Here is a 21818-nt window from a genome sequence, read left to right as displayed (position 1 = left end):
CTAGTAGTGCAATTGCTGGGTTGTAAGATAATTCTATTTTTAACTTTGAGGAACCTCCATACTGTTTTCCAGAATTGCTGCACCCGTTCACATTCCCACCAACAGTGTAAGAGGGTTCCCCTTTCTTTGCATCTTTGCCAACAACTATTGTTTCCTGAGTTGTTCATTTTAGCCATTCTGATAAGTGTGAAGTGGTATCTCATCATGGTTTTGATTTGTATTTCCCTGATGATCAGTGATGTTAGCATCTTTTCTTGTGTCTGTTAGCCATTTGCTTGTCTTCTTTGGAGAAATGTCTGTTAACGTCTTCTGTTCATTTCTTAACTGGATTATTTATTTTTGGGGTACTGAGTTTTATAAGTTCTTCATAGAACTTATCCAATATGTCTTTTGCAAATATCTTCTCCCATTCCATAGGTTGCCTTTCAGTTCTGTTGATTGTTTCCTTCACTGTACAGAAGCATTTTATCTTGACGAAGCCAAAGAGTTCACTTTTGCTTCTGTTTTCCTTGCCTCTGGAGACATGTCTAGTAAGAAGCTGCTACAGCCAAGGCCAGAGAGGTTGCTGCCTGTGTTCTCCTCTAGGATTCTGATGGTTTCTTGCATAAGTAACTTTTAAGACACCTTCTGACCCTGAAAGTCTAGGAGAAGGCATGTAATATGAGGTGCTCCCTCCCAAAGCCTCCTATATTCTCAGCACCACGACAACTCCTCCCATCTTCATCTGGCCATAGCCAGAATCCTCTGAGGTCAGCAAAATAGCAGCGCTCTACATGCCAAGGCTGAGCTACCCCCTTAGAAACTACTGAATTTCTAAGAGGCAAAGAGCAAAGTCGTGTGTGTGTGTGTGTGTGTGTATTTTCTACATGCACAGAAGTATCTGAGCACACACAAAATTAGTTGAAAAAGTAGGTGCAGAGAAGGATTAAGTTTAGCGGGCAAAAAAACTTTTAGAGAAGAAAAGAGGGCTCTCGCATATAGCAGAATGCTGAGTGCTGACTTATAAAGGTAGAGAAAATACTGGAGTTTGAAAATCATTGCTTTTCAACCAACATAATAAAAATTGAATCACACTAGGATCATTAATGGATACTAAATCTAGGGGAAATTCTTGATGCAGAGTGGGATATTTGTAAAGTCTCAAAATGTCTCTCTACCACTTGCTTACTAGTTGCAGGGGAGAAATAGTAACTATACAAAATTAACTGTATAGTGAAGAAATCAGACAACACCTTGACCAAACAATCAAAATTACCATCACAAATAGGGAGCAGACGGACACCACTGCTTCCAGGTGTGATGCCCTGAGAAGAGTACATCATTTAGGTAATATTCCTGCCAGAATATTTAAGCTTGAAACAAATCACAGGCAATACAACGCACACCAAAAATGAGGACAATTCTATTTTTTTAATAAAAGGTGGTAGTGAGGGTGACAATATTCTTCAAAAATGTCAATGTCATAAAGAAAAGTTGTTCAAGATTAAGGGAGACTACAGACACATGACACCTAAATACAATAATGATCCCAGATAAATTATGTGTTGGAGGGGGAAAAAACTATAAAGGATATTATTTGATCAACAGAAAAAACTGAAATGTGGAACTTCAATTTGGTGAAAGTATTGTATTAAGTAAACTTTACTGGCATCAATAACTGTACTATAGTTTTAAAAGAATATCCTTATTCTTAGGAAATACATAGTAAATATTCAGGGGTAAAGAGTCATGATGTGTGCAAGCTACTCTCAAAAAGTTTGGAAAAAAATTATGTGTGTTTAAATAGATAGATGATATATAGGTAAATAGATAGGTAGGTAGATAAAGACAGAGAAAGAAAGCAAAGGCTAACACAAATGGTGTAAAAGTCAACAACAGGTAAGTGAATCTGGTAAAATAGTACACAGTGTTCTTAGTATTACTCGCATTCTGTCAACTTTTCCATAAGATTGAAATTATTTCCAAATTTAAAAATAAAAAATTGTAACTGTAAAAATATGAAACCATGAAAGTAGTAAAGAAGCTATGAATGAATTTTTAAGAATAAAAAATAAAACTTCCACAAACAATCCAATTAAAAAATGGGCAAAAGGACTTGAATAGACATTTCTCCAAGAAGGATAACACAAATCGCTAACAAGCACATGTAAAGATGCTCAACATCAGTAACCATTAGGGAAATGAAAATCAAAACTACAATGAGATACCACCTCATACCCATTAGGATGACTACTATCAAAAAACGAGAAAATAAAAAGTGTTAGCAAGGTTGTGGAAAAATTGGAACCCTTATGCTTTATTGGTGGAAATGAAAAATGATACAGCTGTCATGGAAAACAGTAGGAAGGTTCCTCAATAAATGAAATACAGAATTACCATATGATCCAGCATTTCCCCTTCTGGGTAAATACCCAGAACTGAAAGCATGATCTTCTGGGTAAATACAGGAACTGAAACCATGATTTCAAAGAGATATTTGTATACCCATGTTCATAGCAGTATTAATTCACAATAGCCAAAAGGTGGACGCAATCCATATGTCCATCAAACATATGTGCATTCATTTATGAATGGATAAACAAAATATGGTACATACACACAATGAAATATTATTCAGCTTTCAAAAGGAAGAAAATTCTGACATGGTTGAACCTTGAGGACATTATATAAAGTGAAATAAGCCAGTCACAAAAAACAAATACTATATGAATCCACTTATATGAGGTACCTAGAGTAGTCAAATTCACAAAGATAGAAAGTAGAATGGTGTTTGCCAGGGGCTGGTGGGAGGGAGGAATGGGGAGTTACTGTTTAATAGATATTGAGTTTGAGTTTTGCAAGATAAAAAGAGTTCTGGAGATTGGTTATACAACAATATAAATGTACTTAACAGAACTGAACTGTACACTTAAAAATGATGAAGATAGTAAATTTTATGTTGTCTTTTATCACAATTAAAAAAAGTTCCAAGGCCAAGATAACTGCATTGATACTGATAGATGTTAGCAAAATAAAACTGCCCAAGTCAGCTGGTAAGAAACATTAATTCCAGGGAAGAATGTCATATGTGTCTTCCAAGGATCATGATCATGTTATAAGAAACACACTGCTCCTAGGTTTCAGCACGAAGAAGAAGAAGAAGAAGAAGAAGAAGAAGAAAAAGAAGAAGAAGGAGGAGGAGGAGGAGGAGGGGAGGGAGGAAGGGGAGGAGGAGAAAGAGGAGGAGGAGGAGAAAAAAGGAAAAAAAAAGAAAATGAAACAGATTGCAAATTTTCCAATGTTTTCCCTCTATCCACCCTTCTATTGCTGGGCACTAAAGGAACCCAGTTCTTGTTCTCTGGAAAGGACAGGCTACATAATTTGTAGGGCTCCATGCAAGATAAAATGTGAGGCCCTTTGTTCATACATAAAGAACTGTTTAAATTTTTTTTTTATTTTATGGAAAGAGAGAGCAGACGTGAGGGGCAAAGAGAGAAGGAGAGAGAGAGAGAGAGAGAGAGAGAGAGAGAGAGAGAGAGAATCCCAAGCAGGCTCCACGCTCAGCAAGGACCCCGATATGGGGCTTCTATCCCAAGACTCTGGGATCATGACCTGAGCTGGAATCAAGAGTCAGATGCTCAAATGACTGAGCCACCCAGGAGCTCTCATTATTAAGAATTTTAAAACAGTGACAGCTGAGCATTAGAAAAGCATGGGCAATGTGGGACTGCACAGGCTGTACATTCAGGAAGCTGGCCTTGATCAAATTGCACAGATAAAACAATCCATTTCAAAGCAATCCAGTGGTGTACTGGAGTCAACTCAAACCAGCTAGTGAGAGCCATTTGTCAGATTTTCAGAAATTCTGCAATAACCTGAAATCAGCCATAATGGGAACACTTACCCCAAACACTATAAATCACAGTCTCTCTCCTCTCTCTCTTTTTTGTTCTTTCTTTTTGGAATAGGGAATTGAGGGTGGAGAGTAGAGCTGGTCATTAAACATTTGCCAACACATCATTGAACCTACCTGTAAGGCTCCAAAGAATTGGTTAACATCTGAACGAGAAAATAGTTCTTCCTCTCCTTTATGCAATGACTCAGTTTCCTGGTCAACAGGAGGTGTCACTACCTGGGAGGCTGGAAATAGAATCACAGACAGTAAAACAAAAATCATCTTCTGACTAGTAGTAATCCAAGGTAACCAATCATCACAAGATATTATTTTATAGGGACCTGTAGATTTGTAGTGCCATTTACTTAAAGAGGCCTACATATATACCTAGGAAAAAAAATGTGAATTTATAAATTGTTTTTCTTTATCATTGTATTTTCATTCCTTGTATTATTATATTTCATTTCTTATTATGTTTGTGTTTTTATTCTTTTTATAATGTTACTAGTTCCTTAAAATTACCATATACTGTACTAAATACTATTTCAGAATGTATGGTACTTAATGTGTCAGATAATGGCCAAGAGATAACAAAGGCATTACCTCAAAAAATAAAAGCAGAACTAAGACCATAGTAAAAAAGATAAAGAAGAAAAAAAGGAAGGGAGGAAAAGAAAAAAATCAAGAAAAAACACTCAAAAGTGGTAATTAAATAAATATGGGTTTTTTTAAATAATAAACATGTTATGTATATTAAGTTATTTCTATGGAACCATTACTAAGAATGAGCTATGTCTGTATTATGTTCATAGGAAAATATCAGCTATATTAGGTGGGAATAAAGAAAGTTATATATGATTAGCATGATTTTATTTAAATATATATGTATTTATCTATCTACACACACACACACACACACACTCACAAACTGTCTCCATATAGAAGAAAGGCTACAAAAATATACTCCAGTGATTAGGTCTGGGGACTGGCCAGCAGTAGATAAACTCTATTGTCATTATTTGAATTTTTATTTAATTTTATTATAATTATGATACATTACTTTTAATAAGAAATTTAAAATACTAAAGCAAACACCAAGACTCAAGAAAACTTAGAAAAGTATCCAGGCAGTCCTTAAATAGAGCTTGTGTTCTAATCAGATACAATGGACTTTGACGTGGGCGTCTGGGTAGCTCAGTCAGTTCAATGTCCGATTTTGGCCAGGTCATGATCTCGTGTTCATGAGTTCAAGCCCTGCATTGGGCTCTGTGCTGACAGCTCAGAGCATGAAGCCTGCTTCAGATTCTGTTTCTCCCTCTCTCTCTCTCTGCCCCTCCCCCACTCACGCTCTCTCTCTCTCTCTCTCTCTCTCTCTCAAAAAATGAATAAACATTTTTAAAAAGTGGACTTTGCCTTTGGATCACATTCATTTACAGAAAAGTCTAAAATCTGCATACCTACTATTTTTTCAGTCCTTCAGTCCTTAATCCTAAATGGCAGAATTAAGCCCAAACTCTTAGGGCTACAGAAAGTCAACACTGAAATATTAATTGATATTTATGATATAATAATAAATATGTATTTGGTCTCTGCCCTCCTTTTCCTGGCACGCAGCTCCTAAAACCCTTGGAATCTCTGAAGTGCTAAGCATCTTTTGCTATAAGATGCTAATAAGATGACTGGTGATTGGGGGCTCCTGGACAGCCTCTAGAGGGGGGCTACTTGCCAGTGGTCAAAGGGTTAGAACTTTCAACCCCACACTCAGACCTCTGAGAAAGGGAGAAGGCCTAGAGGTTGAATAAATCATAACGGCCAATGATTCAATCAACCATGCCTACATATGAAGCCTCCATAAAAATCTCTAACTGAAGGAGCTTGGAGAGCTTCCAGGTTGGCAAATACGTGGAGATGCTGAGAGAGTGAGTTGCCTGGAGAGGGCCTGGAAGCTTTATCTCCCTTCCCCCATACCTTGCCCTATCCGTTTCCTCCTACACTTGGCTGTTCCTGAGTCAAATATTTTTATAATATATAAGTAATCTAGTAAACTGTTTTCCTGAGTTCTGTGAGCTTTTCTAGCCAATTACTGAACCTGAGGAGGGGCTCATGGGAACCATCAGTTTGTAGCCAAGTTGGATACAAGCCGTGAGTATTCTGGGGACTCGCTAACTTGTGACTGGCATCAGAAATAGGGGGCAGTCTTAGGGCACTGAGCCTTTAGCCTAATTTAGTTAAGGTGTGTACTAACTCTGGTTAGTGTCAGAATTGAATTAAATCATAGGACACCAAGTTGGTGTCTACAGAGAATTAGAGAATTGGTTGGTATAAAAAAATCCTACCCATCTAGGTCAGAAGTGTTCCAGAAGTGTTGGTGTGATAATAGTAGAGGAAAACTTTTTTTTTTATTTTGACACCCAAAAGAGATCACACAGCAGGTAGGTTGTAGAAAAGAAAAGTCAAAATTAGAATTCTTCTTCTGATATAAAGCTCAGGGTTCAAGATTCACTGAGGCATTTACTACATAAACACTAGAGTGCCTTCTCCAGAGTTCAAATATCCAAAATAATTTGACCACCTACCCTGCTCATTTTGTGTGGGGTACTAGCTACAGGAAAATGGCAATGTAATTTTAAAAAAATCTCTGCATTCAGAATTCAGTAATGATTCCAAATGTATTTTTGATATCAACTCTCTGCTTTTTATTTCTCACTTGATAACTTTGGTTAGAAGAATCATTTTTATTTTTCATAACTTTTACTTAAATTATACATTTATTCATTGCCTTATTATTGTTTGAGATTTTATCAATTTAACAACAGTATATTTTGTCTCTCAACTCATTGCGTATTTACAGAATTCTTAGAAGTTTCCTTTTAGCTAGTTTCGTTTTCAACCAAAGACATTTGCACACCAGATTAACTCACTGAACTAAAATATGGGTGTGGCATTAAAGCTACTCATGCATTTTTATTTCAGCTCTTGTTTAACACTGGAGAAACAGACCTGGAAAAACACAAATATTTACCAACCAGCTTTGACTTCCACGCTGTGCTATTACCTCCATATAATACGACAGCAATACAACCTTTACAAGACAGGATTAAAGAAAAAAACAAGGAAATAAAATTCTTCTCTGTTAGTAATTTCTGAGAATATGAACGTTTTCATGACTTTCTGACAAACATATTCATAGCAACATGTTTTACGCTATGCCAGACATGCATTTTACAGGAATTACTTCATTCAGTTCTCAAAACACTCATGAGGTAGATAGTATTATTATCCCCAGTTTACAGATGGGGAAAGTGAAACACAGAAAGGCTAATAAAAGAACCACTGAATCATTAATAAGTGGAGTCCTGGCAATCTGACTCCATAGACCTCATTCTTCATCCTTATGCTATTCTGCCTCCTTCTTTTTTGTTATTTCATTCAAAATTATTTTCTCTACTCTCGCCCCACAGATGAATGAGAAAAAGACATTTACCTAAACCTTTTCTTCATTAGAATATAAGATCCAAGACAGCAGAAGCTTTGCTGTATACACTACTGTGTCTCCAACTTCTAAAACTCTGCCTAGTACAGAGTTCGCATTCAATAAATATGTCTTAAATGAGCAGATGGGGAGAGAGTTCTGGCTTTTCTAAGACAATATCATCAGAGTGATGAGTAAACATCATTAATGACCAGTTAGTTTAAGAATTCCCATGGTCTTGTGCAAAGAAGCAAGTGTAAGTAAGCTAGTTACCTTTCTCTCTCTTATATTTTTCTATCTTTCTCATAAGGTTAGGTACAACTTTTCTGCAGAGATCCTCCAGTAACATCAGATTATCTTCATCTATTAGAGCTTGTTTCTCCAGATATGCCAGGAAACTTAGAGAGGTCTGCAAGAGAATCAATGGAGTCACATTTACTTGCCCTCTGAGGATCCATTCATTCTTTAAACATTACCTGCATGGCCTCTAGTCACTAGATTTTGCAATGATGAATAAGGCAGAGTGTTTGCCCCTGAGGGGTTCAATCGTATGGGGGAAGGTGGATTACCAAGTAAAATATACAATCTATATTAATACCAAATACCAAATATATGTAACTCACTACATACCAGGCAGTGCTTGCTGTACATTAACCTCAAAAACAAGCCAATGAGGCTAGATCCTATTATAATCCACATTTTAAAGATGAAATAACTGAGGTTCAATCACTTGTCCAAGGTCACAGAGCCAATAAGTGGCAGAGCTGGTATCTGTACCTGGCAGTCTGATGTCAAAGTCTCTCTTATTAACTAACCATTGAACTAGACTGCCTGTCACTTACAGCTGTAAATGATATAATTAGATTAGGGCAGCAGCAAAACAGAAGCACCAAAGAAACAAGAGGCAAATATTTGGTATTTGAAAAGAAAAAAAAATTTCTTAAATACTGCTGGGAAAAAAACACAAATCAGCTAGTATTATTTTAATATTGAAATACATGTGGGGTGGAAGGTATCATATTCTTTTCAGTAAATAAGGCTTCTCAATGTATTAAGCTGGTTATGAAAAAATATACAGGGACAAAATTACATTAGAACCCACAGAAAAGAATAGCTGCTTAGAAAGGAACCTCTGGACACTATCCCACTGCATACATGAAGCATCAGCAGAGTGGGAACTGGGAGAAGTCTCCAGATATATGGAACAGTTGAACGGTTAAAAAGGGACAGTGTGTTCAGGAACACTGAGAAGGAAGCTTGAGTGCAAACACTGAGCGAGAGCTAGATCATGGCTAGAACTGCGGGCTGGTATCAGACCACGCAGGAACATACAGTATATGAGGAGTTTGGGCCAAGTGTCCCACGCGTCAAGGAGTGGCAGAAGTAGTTTTTAAGGAGGACAGTAACATGAATACATTTATTTTTAGCAGAAGTTTTGAAATAGGTTGGAGAAGGAAGTGGATTAGAGAGAAAATATTGGCAAGAGGTACTGGACCTGAGAAACAGTTCTGAAATAGAATTTGGTGAGTTGTGCAGATCAATTGGGAATGGGTGAAAAAGATGACTTAAAATGATGGTATCACTCATTTATTCATCATTCGTCTATTCCACATAGCAGGCTTCACAAAAGCTGCACATGGGAGAGAACTCTTTTTTTTCATTTATTTTTTTTATGTTTATTTTTGAGAGAGAGAGATAGAGCATGAGCAGGGAAGGGGCAGAGAGAAGGGGAGACACAGAATCTGAAGCAGGCTCCAGGCACTGAGCTCTCAGCTCAGAGCCCAATGCGGGGCTCAAACTCACAAACTGTGAGATCAGGACCTGAGCCAAAGTCAGATGCTTAAATGACTGAGCCACCCAGGCACCACTGGGAGGGGATTCTTGAAGGATGACTATGTCTTCACTGCCAGCGTGGAAAAGGACATTCCAGGCAAAGAAAACCACATGGGAAAAGTGATGTGAAACTACAAATCTGGTTATGAGGAGGTTCATGTTGGCTTCAGTACGAGCAGTTTCATTGGAGTGATGAAGTTGAAGTCATATTGAAATGCATTGATATGTGACCCAGAGTTGACTTAGTGGAGAAAGAGCGCATACAAACTATTCTTTAAAGAAGCTTGGCAGTAGAGGGAGGGAGGGAGAAAGAGCAATAACAGAAGGATGAGGAAGGGTTACTGAGTGTGTGTGTATGTGTGTGTGTGTTTTCAAATAAGGCACTCAAGATGTCAACAACCAAGGAAAAGAACAGAATTGATTACTTGATTTCTGTTCTCATCTGATCAAAGAGAGATTATAATTTTTTAAGACATTCCAGAGACAGGGCTCCTGGGTGGCTCAGTCAGTTAAGCATCTGACTCTTGATTTCAGCTCAGGTCATAATCTCACAGTTCATGAGTTCGAGCCCTATACCAGGCTCTGCACTGACAGTGTGGAGCCTGCTTGGGATTATCTCTCTCTCCCTCTCTGCCCCTTGCTCACTTGCACCCTCTCTCTCAAAAACAAATAAATAAATAAAAGAAGTGTGTGTGCCCCCACGTGCAGCCCTAGCACACCAATAGCTTGGCCCAGGAATAAAGCAGGAGAGAGGAGCATGTGCGGGAAGATTCATCCAGAGCTGATCAGCTGGGCAAAGGGGTCAGAGGGAATCTACCACACAAGGGTCTGTGGTAGGTCACAGGCAGATGAGCTCTCTCTGAACCTCAAAACAGAAACCCCATTTTTTTAAACTTTCTTTTTTTTTAAGTTTACCTCTTTTTAAGAGAGAGAGAGCACAGAAGGGGCAGAGAGAGAGGGAGAGGGAATCCCATGCAGGCTCCGCAACATCAGTTTGGAGCCCAATGTGGACTTAAACTCATGAACTGTGAGATCATGACCCAAGCTGAAGTTGGATGCTTAACCGACTGAGCCACACAGGCACCCCGAAACCCCATTTTTGACAGCATCCTACTAAGGGTGAAGAAAAGGGACTAAGACACGATTCCAGAAGCAATGATAGAAATTCATTATAACTTCGTGGAAAGTTCATTGGATGTTTGGTAAATGACACCTTCTATACGCGCACACACACACACACACACACCACGCAATTTAAATGGAGTCTGTATTTTAAGAACACCACTCTGGTTAATACTAGCAGGAAGTGTCTGAAACCTCTTTTGTTGTGCTCCTTTGCTAAGCTAGTAGATTTGGGTGTGGTTTCCTTTACATCCAACGTCCTAAGTTGATTGCTACTCTGAGAACGGATTTCCGGACTGTTGTTTGAGTCTTTCAGCATGTGTAAAGACAGCTATTCTGCTATGAACCTGTAGAAAGTTATCAAAAAGGAGCCCTAGAACACCCTACAAAGGTCATTTCTCTAACTCTGGAGAGACTGTGTGAATTTAGAACATTTCCTTTTTGACTGAGGGAAGTTCAGGCCCTCCCCACCCAGCTGCTAAATAATTTATTTCAGTAACAAAAGTCTTTGCAATTGCAACTGCAGATAATGGAGTCTTATTAAGCCCCCATATAGAAACTCATCTAGCTGCTTAGAGACTGTCCTTTACATACTTCAGAAGGCTAGCCTGATCTCAAAGTCCAGTTGAGATCAACCTGGATTATCTCAGGTATATAACTCACCCACAATTCTCACATGACAAAATAGATCTCCTTCGAAATAAAGCTGAGATCATTTGGAACCCAAGAAGGAAGTGTGCTTTTCCTGAATCTGACCGGGTATTTCCATAGTTCTATGCCACAGCGAAATACAGTGATTTCTCCCTTTACTCCTGTACTGAATGAGAAAAGCATAAAATCATTTGGCTGCCTGACCATGGGCCTTAAATGACTTAAAAGCTAATTTAGCAGGGGGCAAAATGTTTGGAATACTTCTGGCAACCAACCACAGATGGCTGCAAGCTAAGGTCTAAGACCCATGAGGAAGTACAGGAAGAAATACATCCCCCAGTTTTTCCTAGTAGAAAATCACGGCTTGGTGTGGAGCATATCAGGGATTCCTGCCCATCTCCTCATCCCTCATCCTGCTGTGGGGAGTATGGACTTCTGTCCATGACGCAGAGAGAAGTGTAACCACAGAGAGTGGGTTCATTTTATTTATAAACCCAGACACTAGAGAAATCACAAGAGGATGTTCCAAGCTAGGAGAAAATATTATCAGAATAATCTGGAGCACTTTCAAACTACAGGAAATCAATGTGGAGACATTCACACTCTGAATCCAGCTGCCGATTTGCAGGAAACACAGGGGAAAGAGGAGCACATTGAACTGTACCAAGCACACGCAATCAGCAAAACTCAGACTGAGGGAAATTCTACTGGCCAGGTGTCCTGGGGTTCTTCAACAGACACATTTTAAGAAAAAGAAAGGGATTGGGGGGAAGATGGTTTAACCTACAGATTAAAAGACACTCAAAAGAAATAAACTGGCCAAGACTAAACTTGACATCTAGGGATGCACAGGTAAATGATAAAGTCGTAAAGACACATAAGAACATTGTTACCATAAAAGCCAAAACAGTGGTTTCTTCTAGCGGGTGGTAAGTAAGGGGCTGTGATTGGAATGGGACAAGTGGAGGGGTTTCTAGAACAGCTGGCAAAATTCAAATTCTTGACCTGGGTAGTGGTTTCAAGAGGATTAGCCTTATAACAATTCTTTAGTCTGTATGTGTATTTTATTCATTTTTCTACACTTGTGTTTTGGGGTTTTTTTAAAGAATAAAAAGATAAAAGAAAAAAGTGTAAAAAAAAAAAAAAAAAGAAAGAAAGAAAGATATCAGAACTTCCAGAGAGTATCTAAGGGAAAAAATTAGTAGATTGTGACAAGGGGCAACAAGTATAAGAATGTTATTAGTGTATCTTTGCACAACCCCATTAGGGTGGCTTAGTTCGTCCTGCTAATCTCTCCAGTCATTCATCATAAAATCACATAAAAGCAAGGGTCCAGGCCATTTTCTCAGAAAGAGAAGGGAAAGATTGTATCATCCCATTCATTCATGCTTTCATTCAGAGCACCATTTTGTAACAGATTCTACAAGGTTCCGGAGCTATAACAATGAGTAAGACTTGGTCACCAACTCCAAGGAACCCACACCCAACTTTTAGAAGACAGGAGGAAGCCTCCATAAGTGACTAATCAAAAGACACAGAGGGTAAAATCCCTGAGGGGTATGAAAGAGGGAAAAAAAAGATCTTAAAAAACTGTAGCCTAAACAAAATGAACCTGTTCGGGTCTACAGGTCTAACACCAGGAAATATATTTAATGAATTCCTTACATAGTCCTCATTTGACCTACCCCACCCACCCACCTCCTCATTTCCTTACTGTGCCCGACACATTTCTATATGGTAAAACACAGTGGGTGCCAATAGAAGTTAACAATTTACTACCTGATTACTATGTGCCAAATACAGGCCCCTAAAGTTTTACCCACATTATTTCATCCAATTCTCCCAACAGTCCTGGAAGGAAGTAGTGTAATTGTCTACAATATGACACATGAGAAAATGGAGACTCAGAAAGGTTCAATCACTTGCCCCACATCGAGGCATTAGTCACAGAACCAGGACTAGAATCCAGGCCCATCCAACACCAAAGCCAATGTTCCTAAGCACTGTATGGTATCATCTCCTACAAATATAAACCCTTCTTGAAGACCCTTTCCAGCATATTCCCAACACTGATTAAGGCAGTGCTCACAGGGGCACATGGATGGGTCTGTCAGGAAAGCGTCTGACTTTTGATTTTGGCTCAGGCCATGATCTCAAAGTTTGTTGAGTTCAATCCCCAACTCAGGCTCTGTGCTGACAGCATGGAACCTGCTTGGGATTCTCAGTCTTCCTCTCTCTCTCTCTGACCTTCTCCTATTCACAATCTCTCTCTCTCTCTCTCTCTCAAAAATAAATAAACATTTTTTTTAAAAGGCAGTGCTCACAAATACCCCACTCTTTATGACCCACTTACCATCTGGATTTTGGGAATCGATTCCCTCATAAGGAAGACCATGTCCTTTAAGTTCTCTGAGCCGATTCCCTCTGACAGTTCGTACAGCAGGTTTCTAAGACATACATCCAGAGAGACAAGTAAAGCCTCACACTTGCAAAGGACAGCACAGTAAATTGAGTGCTTTTTTATATACATTTTCTCTCATTTGAGTGATCACACCCTGTGAGCAGATAATTTCAAATCCCAGTGTATAGATTCAAAACTAAAACTCTAAGCTTTAAGTGGCCTATTACATAAAGATAACATAATAAGCAGTAGAGGCAGTCCTTCTGATTCCAAGTCCAGTGCTACTTTCCATCCCACTAGGAAGATGTAAAACTCAATGTTGGCATGCCTTCCCATCTCCTGACCGCATTCTAGGAATTCAGGCTTACTTTATAGGCCCTCGTCAGAGAGGACTTGATACCATTCTATAGAACGTCCACTGTTGAAAAAAAAGGAAACTATCCCAGCTTCTGGAGAGTCATGTAACTGACCACCAGAAAAGCTGAACATTCCATTCACACACTAACACCTCTGTATGCCGGAGATCTTAACCAGCGGAGTGGAAATAATGACTTCCAGAATTCCCTCACTGACTCAAGTATAGCTCAGATTCTGGGAGCCACTTCAAGGAGGGAGACCTGAAGGATTCTAGTCACCCCAGCCATAAAATAACACTTCAACTCTTCCTTGGGAAGTTCTCTAATGTAGATACGTCAGTGGACAATTAAAAACCGTATTGACTAAGTCCTGGTGATGTATTGTACAACATGGTGACTACAGTTAAACAACACAGGTGACCCTTGAACAACACAGGTTTTAACTGCATGGGTCCACTTGAACTTGGATAAATACAGTACAGTACTATAGATGTATTTACTCTTCCTTATGATTTTCTTAATAACATTTCCTTTACTCTAGCTTATTCTATTTTAAGAATGCAATATATAATACATGTGACATACACAATATGTGTTAACTGTTTATGTTATCTATGGGGCTTCTGGTCAACAGTAGTAGTGAAATTGGAGGGGACTCAAAAGTTTTGCTGGATTTTTGGCTGTGTGGGGATCAGCACCTTAACCCCCACATTGTTCAAGGGTCACTGTACTGTGTTACATATTTAAAAGTTGCTAAAAAAGAAGATTCTAAAAGTTCTCACCACAAGCAAAAAAACTTTGTAACTATGTGTGGTGATGGATGTCAAACTTACTGTGGTGATCATTTCACAATATATAAATATATCCCATCATTATGTGGTACACCTAAAACTATTACAATGTTATAGGTCAATTATATCTCAATTAAAAAATTTAATTAAATAAAAAAAATAGTGTTATCTAAGGTCTGACCCATTATAGACCTAATCCCTATATTTCACCCCTTGTGTAAAACGTCTATATTTTACCCTTCTGGGTTTCATACAAAAGGGTATGAACATTTAAAACTGAACATGGCATAAATGGTGTCCTTCCCTACCTCAGAGACACATCCCCCTTTTCATTTTGCTTACTCGGCCCCACGCATGCATTATCTCCTCTCAAATCCCCGCAATGACTCACAGGAGGAAGGGCTGTCTGGGAGTACAGAGGGTAAAAGGAAAGCGCGGGCCCTGCTATGCTGAGGCAGGCTTCATTTGGCGGTGAGAAGCAAACCAAGGGAAGCCACTACCAGGCCCAGAGCTTCGCTGACCTCCCAACTTTTCATCTCATTAGTGCTGGAAGCTGAGAGATCTCCTGGTTTGGAAGCATCCAAGGAGGTAGATAAGAAAAAGATCTTAATCCCAACCTCCTTTCAAAGCCCAGTGGCCCGAATGAACACTAGCTAGATGGAAAAACCCCCCTGTCTTGATCACAGACCCCTCCTCACCTGAACAGAGAGACCCTCCTTCGGGTGGGCAGCAAACTCTCCACTTGCTCTCTGCTTTGGCGGAGGTACCGCAGCAGCGAATTCTGTTTGAGTATATAGAGGAGTTCTGCTAGGAAGAAGGGGTCTTCCTCACTCAGCAGCTCCCCTGCCAACAGATGACCAAAAATATCCGAGGCTGAGCTGGACTTCTCCAGCTTCTTGTGGGAGATCCAGTCTCGGCAGAGAAACTTCAAGCCCTCCACATCTTGGGCCTCCAGGTTTGAATCAATAATCAGAAGCTTCTCACGGAAGTTCACTTGACAATTATCATCTGAACGGAACCTCAAACTTTGACCTTGAGATGTCATGGCCAGCCTGAAAGAGACAGAGAGGTGGGGCAGCACATAAGAGAAAAAGGATCCACAGAACCCCACTTCCCCAGCCTCCTCCATGTCAGGCATTAGAATTTCCTGGAAGTGCTGAAAAATAAAAATTCCTGTGAAATTATTTCAAAAACCAATAGGCAAAAAAAAAAACCAAAAAACAAAAAACAAAAAAAACCAACCTTCAACCACAGCACTTCTATGTTAACCCTCCTGGAGGTCTGGAAGGAGCTCTTTTTGGAACTCAACCTACTTTTATTTCTCCCAAATCAAAATGCCCCTGGTGGGCGCTAGTCAAAAGGGAGAATGACAAAGCACAATTTCTCCCTGTTAGAGCTCTTAATTCACTTCCACCAAATGGCAGAAATAGTGCTCAGATTTATGCCTTTCATTTTAGAAATAAAGCAGTCTCGGGTTTTATATTTCATAAGTGTCTACCAATTTAAGGATGAGGTAACACTGCTAACCATAATGGGACAGGTTTGTATCTCACAAAAAAGAGAAGCCATAATCTTAGACTCCAAAGGGTGGTTTTAAACAAGAGTTGCTCAGATCAGTGAAGGAAGTCACAAATAATCTAAATCAATATTTCTACCGGATTAGTTCATAAAGTTCATATGGTATTTTCTATACCAAATTCCATTCGAATCAAAGGAGCAATGAAGTGATAAAATTTTTCAGTGTAATATAATTCGTACTATAAGACCTCAAGGTATATACTCTCTTTTCGAAACTGAGCTATTTAGAAACAAGAAACCACTTTCTAAAGGAAGAACATAACAAAACACAATATTGATAACAAAAAATGGTTATACCTAGGTGGTATAATTACAAATAACTTTTCTTCCAGGCTCCTCTCTGAGTTTCTCAGATTTTCTGCAACAAACACACATTACTTTTGTTGTTAGAAAAAGAAAACAGAGAGGTGCCTGTCTGGCTCAGTCAGAAGAGCATGCAACTCTTCATCTAAGGGCTGTGAGAACAAACCCCACATTGGGCATAGAGCTTATTTTTAGAAAGAGAGAGCAAGAAAATAGAAAATGTTATTTTTAATGTGATCATCCATGGGGTCTTTCCTTCTGGTAGCAGCCTGTGATACCAGAAACCAAATGAATGGCTTTTTGGAGATGTCTTCCTATTCCAAGGTAGCATACGTTTGCCTTGCAGTTTCCCGAAGATTCCAATCTATAACTTTAGTGAGTCTAACAGGCTTTGTCTCCATTTGTGGACTAGCATATTTCTGCCAGTAAAAGTCTGTGTTGGAGCTTTCCTGGGACTTTTTAAACCTTCATTTTCCCTGGCATGGCTAATAAATCCCGGCAGAAACAGTGCCATTGCTGACAACGAGAGCTTTTGCAAGTTTCTAAAACTGAAGGAAGGAACAAGGCTAGCGTGTAAGACCTCAGCAGGGGAAAGGTGCTAATCACATACCTTCAGATCAAATTCCGCTTGTCCTCTGGAGGTAAATGGTTCCGGGGGAAATTGCCTGAAAACAAGTTTTTAAGAAATTAAAATTCTCTGTGTAATCCACGTTCCAGGGAAGCTCCCATTTGCGCGGGAAGAGAACTCAAGACTTTCTGCCTATGCAAGTGAAAACTGGATGTCCCGGTTCGGGTAACTTGATAATTAACTTCCTGCTCACGTCATAGCTCCCTTGACTCTCCCCCTCCCTTTTCCAGGTTTAGGATAACTCTGACAAACAGCGCCTCCTAAAGGCAAGAGTTACAACTTCCCTGCCGGACAGCTAGGGATTTTCCCAGGTTAAACCAAAGACTGCTGCAAATGAATTCTTGGAAGGCAGTAAGTGTTTTTAGCCTTTCCCTTGGATCACTAAGATTGGAGAATCAAAAAAGAAAGAGAGAGAATTGGAAAAGGAGAGAAGGAGAGGAGATGAGAGAAGGAGGGAAACAGAAAAAGAAGAAAGAAAGAAAGAAAGAAAGAAAGAAAGAAAGAAAGAAAGAAAGAAAGAAAGAAAGAAAAGTAAAAAAGAAAAGAGAGAGAAAGAAGAAGCAGGGAAGGAGGAGGGGAGAGGAAGGAGGGAAGGATGGAAGGAGAAAGAAAGAAAGAAAGAAAGAAAGAAAGAAAGAAAGAAAGAAAGGTAAAAAAAGAAAAGAGAGAGAAAGAGGAAGCAGGGAAGGAGGAGAAGAGAGGAAGGAGGGAAGGATGGAAGGAGAAAGAAAGAAAGAAAGAAAGAAAGAAAGAAAGAAAGAAAGAAAGAAAAGGAAGGAAAGAAGGAAGGAAGGAGGAATATTTTCCTCACCATCTACTCCCCCAAACTCATTTAACCTTTAAAATAAAACCCAAAAAGCTCAAGAAAGGATGGTCAGCCATATTAACTCTTTCTCAAAAAATTGCATGTGCAAATAAAAACATTATTAAGACAAAAAAAGAGGGAGAGCTAGACTATAAGCCCATTTGGAGGTATTTTCAGGGAACTCAATTAACAGCAGACAAAGTCGATGAAATCTTTGGCCTCATAGCACATTCAATGCAGCAGGAAAGAGACTTTGGAGACATTATTTCTAAGAACAAAAACAATACCTAATACTTATATGGCAACTACCATGTGCCAGGTACTATTTTTCATTCAATCATCTCAAGTCTCTAAGATAAATACTACTAGTATGAACGCTCTTTTAAGGTGCGAAAACTAAGACACAGAAAGGTTAAGTAATTTGACACAGTGAACTAGTGGGAAAGCCATAATTTAAACCAGCAAACCTGACTCTAATTCACTATACTATAATTCAACTAATTCAAACATGCAGAGCTCTGGGAAGAAGCACAGAATCTTAGAAAGGTATTTTATCTCTGAAAAAGAAGTAAGATTTATGATGCTTTATTAACAAATATATTAAAGTGCCATTCTCATATCCTTGGCGTCATCCAGAGAATTTCTGTGTTTAAGAAAGACGAGCCCTATTACTCAACTATAAAAATGAATGAAATCTTGCCATTTGCAACGTGGATAGACCTCGAGTGTATTATGCTAAGTGAAATAAGCCAATCAGAGAAAGACAAATACCATGTGATTTTACTTACATGCAGAATCTAAAAAACAAAACAAATGAACAAACAAACAAAACAGTAACAGACTCATAGATACAGGAAACTGTTGGTTACTAGAGTGAGGTTTGGGGGGCAACCAAAATACGTGAAGGAGATTAAGAGGTAGAAACTTTCAATTATAAAATAAGTAAGTGATGGGAATGTAACATAGAGCATAGGAAATATAGTCAGTAATTTTGTAACCACTCTGTGTGGTGACAGATGGTAACTATACTTAACATGGGGATCATTTCATAATGTATAAAAATATAGAATCACTATTAGGTATACTTGAAACTAATAGGATATTCTATGTCAATTGTAGTTCAATTTTTAAAAATTTTTTTTAACGTTTTTATTTATTTTTGAGACAGAGAGAGACAGAGCATGAATGGGGGAGGGTCAGAGAGAGGGAGACACAGAATTGAAACAGGCTCCGGGCTCTGAGCTGTCAGCACAGGGGCCCGATGCGGGGCTCGAACTCACGGACCGCGAGATCGTGACCTGAGCCGAAGTCGGCGCTCAACCGACTGAGCCACCCAGGCACCCCTGTAGTTCAATTTTTAAAAAGCTTACAACTTGAGGGGTGCCTGGGTAGTTCAGTCGGTTAAGTGGCAGACTCTTGGTTTTGGCTCAGGTCATGATCTCACGGTTTGTGGGTTGGAACCCCGAGTTGGCTCCACACTGGCAGTGTGGAGCTTTTTGGGATTCTCTTGCTCTCCCTCTCTCTGCCTCTCCCCCCCTCAAAATAAATAAATAAACTTAAAAAAAATAAAATAAGCCTATAACTTGAAGTCTAGAGGAAGGAAGGAAGGAAGGAAGGAAGGAAGGAAGGATGTAAGAAAAGAAGGAAGGAAGGAAAGAAAAGAGAGGGGAGAAGGAGGGAGGGGGAAAGAGAGATTAAATTGCTCTGCAAGTGTGAAAACTGGAAGCAAGTGTGAAAAACCTGAATGTGGCTTGAGGAAATGATTGTGTATGACACAATAAAGTACATAAGCCGTTTCAACTTTTGTTCAACAATATCAAATATTTAGTAACCTCTTCCTAAGTGCAAAGCACTGAACTGGGCACAGTTAGGAAGAAAGTGAATACAATGCAATGTCTGCCTTCAAATAATTATGACTACTACCATTTCTTCACCTCTTCTTTTCTGATTAACTGTATAAAGTCAAGATTATTAGTCCATTCAGTAGATGATGAAATCAAAGTTCAGAGATGCTAAGTATCTTGCTCTCATCCCAAAGCTGTTGATCCCAAGGCTACTGCCGCCTGTAACTCCATGTGACATAATGTCTGTAAACATTGGGCAGGGCATGGTGACGCTGCCACGGGGCTTCACCTAAATGCCACAAAAGCCCCAAGGAACAAAGGATGGATCCTGATGAAGATGCCTTGGAGGAGGAGGTATTGAGCTAAGCCTGGAAAGTAGAAGTAGAATAGAGACAAATGAAGTAAAACTTAAACTTTTATCCTAGTACTCAACCAAAGTTTACACTCAAACCAAGTTTACAGAGGTGAGACCGTGTGCCATGTCATTTGTATTGAATATTTCATACTTCTTCCAATTTGGAACACAGTTACTGAGGGCGTGCTGATGGCAAGTTGATAGTAGTGGAAAGAATAAACATTTCTTACAGCATCTTTCCTGATTGGTCGCAGTCAGCTGGGTCTACATGAAGAGCTAGTCAAAACCTACATAGCCTTTTATAGCGATGGGAGTCTGCTACTACCCTGGTGACAAAGAGGAAATACTGGATTATTTCTTTTTAGTTCTGCCTTGAGAGTGGCTGGTGGTGGCAATAGAAGGTTTTTCTTTACAACCAGGCTTTGGTCCAGGTTTTCCACCCTCAAAATTTATAAAAGGAAACTTTATAAGTGTAAAGACTCCTGAACTAAAAAATGGACACAGGTGATGGGGAAGGTAGGTGTATGAACTGGAGAAGAGCTCTGTGCCCTAAAACTTGCACTTCAACCCTGGTCCTGAGGTAGCAGGTTATTTTGATTAGCCATCCCATCCCAAACTTCCAGGACCTCCACACCTTATCCACACACTCCAGACCTTGCCAGAAACAATTTTATTCATGGGAGCATGGTGAAGCCAAGTACCAAAGTAGAAGACTTTCTCTGGCAAGGATCCCAGCAGAGATCTCTAACTAGTGAACTGGCAGGAGACAAGTAAAATGTGGCCCATTTTGGATTCACTATATTACAGACTGACCTGTATTAATATGTCCCTTTTCTTATTACAAAAGTGGTAATTAAAAAAGAGAGGTTAACTTCCAGTATTTAATGTAGAAAAGCTGGAAAATGGAGAAACATGCAGTCACTTGTAGTCTATAACTACCTTAAAATTTTAGTATATATTCTTTCACATTTTTATGTGTGTATTATTTGCCAAAAATTTAATTATGCTGTATAATTTTCTTTTTTCACTTAATAACACACATTTTTTCCCATATCATTACACAATCTTTGAAAACATGATGTATAGTGGCTACATGATATTCCCTTCCATGGATGTTCCATATGTATTTAACCAATTTCTAATTATCAGACATCCAATTTGTTTCCAAGTTTTTGCTATTGTGAACAATGCTGCATAGAAGATACTTATAGAGGGGTGCCTGGGTGACTCAGTCCGTTAAGCATCAGACTCTTGAGCTCCGCTCAGGTCAGGATCTTGCAGTTCCATGCAATGGAGCCCCGTGTCAGGCTCTGCGTTCACAGTGTGGACCCTGCTTGAGACTCTGTCTCTCCCTTCTCTGCCTCTCCCCCCCAAAAAATAAATTAATTAACATTAAAAAAAGAAGATACTTACAGACAAATCTTGGCACATTTTTTATTATTTAAAATAAATTAAATTAAATTATTTAAAACATTTTGAAATTATTTTCTTTGGATGAACCCAAATGTAGAATTAGTAAGCTAATCTTTAAATTCACCCTACCCCAGCCCATCTTACTTTTAAGTGAGCTGGGGGCAGGGGGGCGGTGCCTGGGTGGCTCAGTCAGTTGAGCATCTGACTCTTGATTTCAGGTCAGGTCATGATCGCAGGGCCGTGGGATAGAGCCCTGCATCAGGCTCAGCATTTATCATGGAGCCTCCTTGAGAGTCTCTCTCTGCCCCTCCCCCTCAAAAAAAAATTAAGTGAGCTTGGGACAAGAAGCTCGGTAATTCTGAGGTGACAAAAACCTCAAAGTTCCACAAGAT

The 21818-nt window shown here is 39.2% G+C and overlaps 2 protein-coding genes across 2 annotated transcripts in view; both read right to left on the bottom strand.

Annotated features, from left to right (window-relative positions):
- Positions 1–21818, bottom strand: part of CASP10 (caspase 10) — a 36190-nt gene that overhangs the window by 12654 nt on the left and 1718 nt on the right. Inside the window, exons 2-6 of the mRNA XM_042995051.1 lie at positions 16992–17046; positions 15199–15552; positions 13306–13399; positions 7620–7755; positions 4010–4119 (exon numbers count right to left, since the gene is read on the bottom strand). Of these exons, the coding sequence (XP_042850985.1) occupies positions 4010–4119; positions 7620–7755; positions 13306–13399; positions 15199–15545 (687 nt within the window). The 5' untranslated portion in view covers positions 15546–15552; positions 16992–17046. The remainder of the gene's footprint in view (positions 1–4009; positions 4120–7619; positions 7756–13305; positions 13400–15198; positions 15553–16991; positions 17047–21818) is intronic.
- Positions 17015–21818, bottom strand: part of CFLAR (CASP8 and FADD like apoptosis regulator) — a 110944-nt gene continuing 106140 nt past the window's right edge. The window contains exon 12 of the transcript XR_006220886.1: positions 17015–17046. The gene's annotated coding sequence lies outside the window, so the exon portion shown is untranslated. The remainder of the gene's footprint in view (positions 17047–21818) is intronic.

This window comes from Panthera tigris, chromosome C1 (genome assembly GCF_018350195.1).
Source record: "Panthera tigris isolate Pti1 chromosome C1, P.tigris_Pti1_mat1.1, whole genome shotgun sequence".
In the NCBI taxonomy this organism is placed as follows: domain Eukaryota; kingdom Metazoa; phylum Chordata; class Mammalia; order Carnivora; family Felidae; genus Panthera; species Panthera tigris.
The sequence above is the reverse complement of the archived record's forward strand: the minus strand, read 5'-3'. Positions and strand labels throughout refer to the sequence as shown.